The sequence below is a fragment of the Monoraphidium neglectum genome, assembly GCF_000611645.1.
Source record: "Monoraphidium neglectum strain SAG 48.87 unplaced genomic scaffold scaffold05567, whole genome shotgun sequence".
Classification (NCBI taxonomy): Eukaryota; Viridiplantae; Chlorophyta; class Chlorophyceae; order Sphaeropleales; family Selenastraceae; genus Monoraphidium; species Monoraphidium neglectum.
In genome coordinates this window covers 1-3,055 of record NW_014008063.1, presented here as the reverse complement: position 1 = coordinate 3,055, position 3,055 = coordinate 1, and the positions used below count along the sequence as shown (strand labels likewise).

Sequence of the window (3,055 nt, the reverse complement as noted above, 5' to 3'; positions counted from 1 at the left end):
GCACGCACGCACGCACACACACACACACTCTGTTAAGTCACACCGCGTCCACATTTACTGTGCAGTCAACTCTTACCCCTCACCCAACACATATATGCCCACACGCATGTACACACACACCCACAAAAACACACACTTAACTACACACACGTGCGCGCGCGTCCCCCCCCCTGCAGGTGTACCTCCACGCCATGGTGCGTGACGCCCACGGCCGCAAGATGTCCAAGAGCCTGGGCAACGTGATCGACCCTCTCCACGTCATAGAGGGCATCACCCTGGAAGGCCTGCACCAGACGCTCGCAGAGGGTGGGCTGCCCCCGCCCCCCTCCCTCCCCATTTTTCAGGCGCCTTGTACTTCCGCAGAGGCTGCGAGTGGATTGCCCCGCTCTCCGCCTCCTCCCCTCTTCGCCCCGCAAAACCCTGTCGCCGGGACGGGGGCAACGGGCGGACCCCCTGCTGCCTGCGCCGCGGCGCGGCGGGCTCCGACGCCGCTCAGCTGGCGGGTGGCGAGAGCCTTCTGGTGACGTCACCATGACGCTGCCGACGGGGCTCACCACCCCGTCCACCATGCAGCCTCCACGTGCGGTAATCAATGACGGTCACCACCACCATAAACCGCCACCCCCTTCAAAAACATCAAACCAGGAAACCTGGACCCGAAGGAGGTGATCAAGGCCAAGGCCGGCCAGAAGGCCGACTTCCCCGACGGCATAGAGGAGTGCGGCACAGACGCGCTGCGCTTCGCGCTCGTCGCGTACACCTCGCAGGCAAGGGCCCCGCCCGCCGCCGCAGCAGTAGGGCCGGCGCCCGCATCCTGCGCCCCTGCCCGCCGGCCGCAGGCGCCGCTGCCCCGCCGTCTGTCCGCATGGCCGCGCGCCGCCCCTGCGTCACTGACTGCGCATTGGCGTATGTGATTTGTACACACGTGCACACACACACACACACCAGGCGCGCGACATCAACCTGGACATCAAGCGCGTCGTTTCTTACCGCCACTGGTGCGCCACGCACGCGGGGCGCCCGGCCCCCCATCCACCCCCTCGCGGCCGTCCAGGGGGACCCACGCCGATGGCCCACACCCCTCCTCAGCAGGCCCCGCCTCATTCTCTCGAATCATGGATGTGCCGGTGGCCCCTGCCGCCCCGCCGCCGCGTCCGGCGGGCACGGCGCGTGTCGCCGCTGCCTTGCGCGGCCCCCGCTCAGTCTCCCTGCCTTTGGCCGCCGTCCCCCCCTCCACACATGAAACCCCTTCAAGGTGCAACAAGCTCTGGAACGCGCTGCGCTTCGCGCTGCTGTACCTGCCGGAGGGCTTCGCGCCGCAGCCCGCGGCGCAGCTGGACGTCTCTGCACTGCCCGCCGCCAGCCGCTGGGTGCTGAGCCGGCTCAACGGCACGGTCAAGGGCGTGGTGGCGGCCATGGAGGCGTACCAGTTCGCGGACGCAACGCAGAGGCTCTACGCATGGTGAGGGCGCGGCGCCGTGCGCGGGCCCGCGCGGCGGGGGCGCCGAGGGTGGGGAGGGGCGCGTCGTGTTGTTTGCTGCAAGGACGGGCACCCTCGGGCGGGACCGCGCGCGGCGCGCGCATGTGTCGTGCTGAGTGTCGCAATGCCCATCGTTAATATGGGGGCACCCGGCCGGCGGGATGTGCGCGCGCTGGGCACCACGGGCGACGGCAGCTTCGAGCAGCACGCACTCGCGAAAAGCTGCACCCTGAGGCTCACATTCGGATTCTGGAAAGCGGCGAGTGAACAGAGGAACATATTTATATAATAACAGGGGTCTTCGCTCGCGATGAATCCTTTCTCTCGCCAGGTGGCAGTACGACCTGTGTGACGTGTTCATCGAGCTCATGAAGCCCGTCATGGCCGCAGACCCCGAGGTATGACGTCACGTGACGTCACACGGGGCCGCCGGGGGGGGGGGGGGGGGGGGCGCGATCCGGGGCGCGACGGGGCCGGGGCCGAGCAGGGGCCGTGCGGCTCGCGCCCCCGCGCTGCAGCAAGCATGCGCAGCTGCTGCAGGTGCCACCGAGCCGGATTCTACTACATACGGCGCATCAGTGGCCGCTCTGGCGTCACCGCGTTGCCCCACCTGACCCCTGAACTCACTACCCCCCTCCAGGGCAAGGATCCGGCGGCGGCGGCGGCCAAGGAGGGGACGTGCCAGGCGCTGGCTGTGGCGCTGGACAGCGGGCTGCGGCTGCTGCACCCCTTCATGCCGTTTGTGACGGAGGAGCTGTGGCAGCGGCTGCCGCGGCCGGGGGAGCAGCCGCCCAGCATCATGGTGTGGGGCCATGGGGCCCCAGAGGGGGGATGGGTTGTCACGCGGACCTTTTCAGGGTGATCCGGACAGTATCAGGGAGGTTTCATGTGAATGTCGTGTCTCCACTAATAACCGGCTCGGACGGCGGCGCTTTGGCAATGAGGGATGGCCGCGACCCGTCTCGGCCCCAGCCGCGCGCCGCGCGTTCTCCCAGGGGCGGCCAGGCATCCCACGCGCCGCCTGCCGCGTGCCTTGGCCCGCGCTCCGTCACGCCTCTGTGCGCGGCTGCAGATGCTGCGGCCCCCCCCAACCCCCACCCAGTTGCCGCCGGATCCTGCCCCGCGCTCGCCTGCCAGCCCTCCACATCCGATCCCCTCAAGCTCCCCGCGCAACGCCCGCCCCTTTGCCTCTGTCTCCTATCCAGGTGGCGGAGTACCCTCAGCCGCGTGAGGGCTGGGACGACCCCGAGCTGGAGAGGGCGTTCGCAGACATGCAGGTGCTGATGGCGCGCAAGCGCACGCGGAGCTCGGCCCGCGCGGCGCTGGGCCCGTGCAGCCACGCCCCGGCGGACGCGCGCCTGCCGCCGCGCGCCGGGGGCTGATGGCGCCGCCCGGGCCGCCTTCTTGGTAATCAAGCAACCGCATGAGAGGCGTCTGAGCCGATGCTCATCTGCTGCCTCGAGCCAAGATTGCACCCCCTTGCAGGCGGCACCAGCACTCGGGCCCAAACAAAGCCACTGGGCAGCCGGCCCCCCCCCAGCCGACCCGCCCGAGCGCTGCGCCAACCCCCACAAC

At 69.5% G+C, this 3,055-nt stretch overlaps 1 protein-coding gene across 1 annotated transcript; it reads left to right on the top strand.

The window, feature by feature from the left end:
* Positions 1 to 191: 191 nt before the first annotated feature.
* MNEG_15692 (valyl-tRNA synthetase) lies at positions 192 to 2,862 on the top strand (the record flags this gene model as incomplete). Its single annotated transcript, XM_014035837.1, has 7 exons — positions 192 to 306; positions 646 to 749; positions 949 to 998; positions 1,256 to 1,462; positions 1,812 to 1,878; positions 2,121 to 2,282; positions 2,686 to 2,862. The coding sequence occupies 7 exons, from the start codon at positions 192 to 194 to the stop codon at positions 2,860 to 2,862; spliced, it is 882 nt and encodes a 293-aa protein (XP_013891291.1).
* Positions 2,863 to 3,055: the final 193 nt, after the last annotated feature.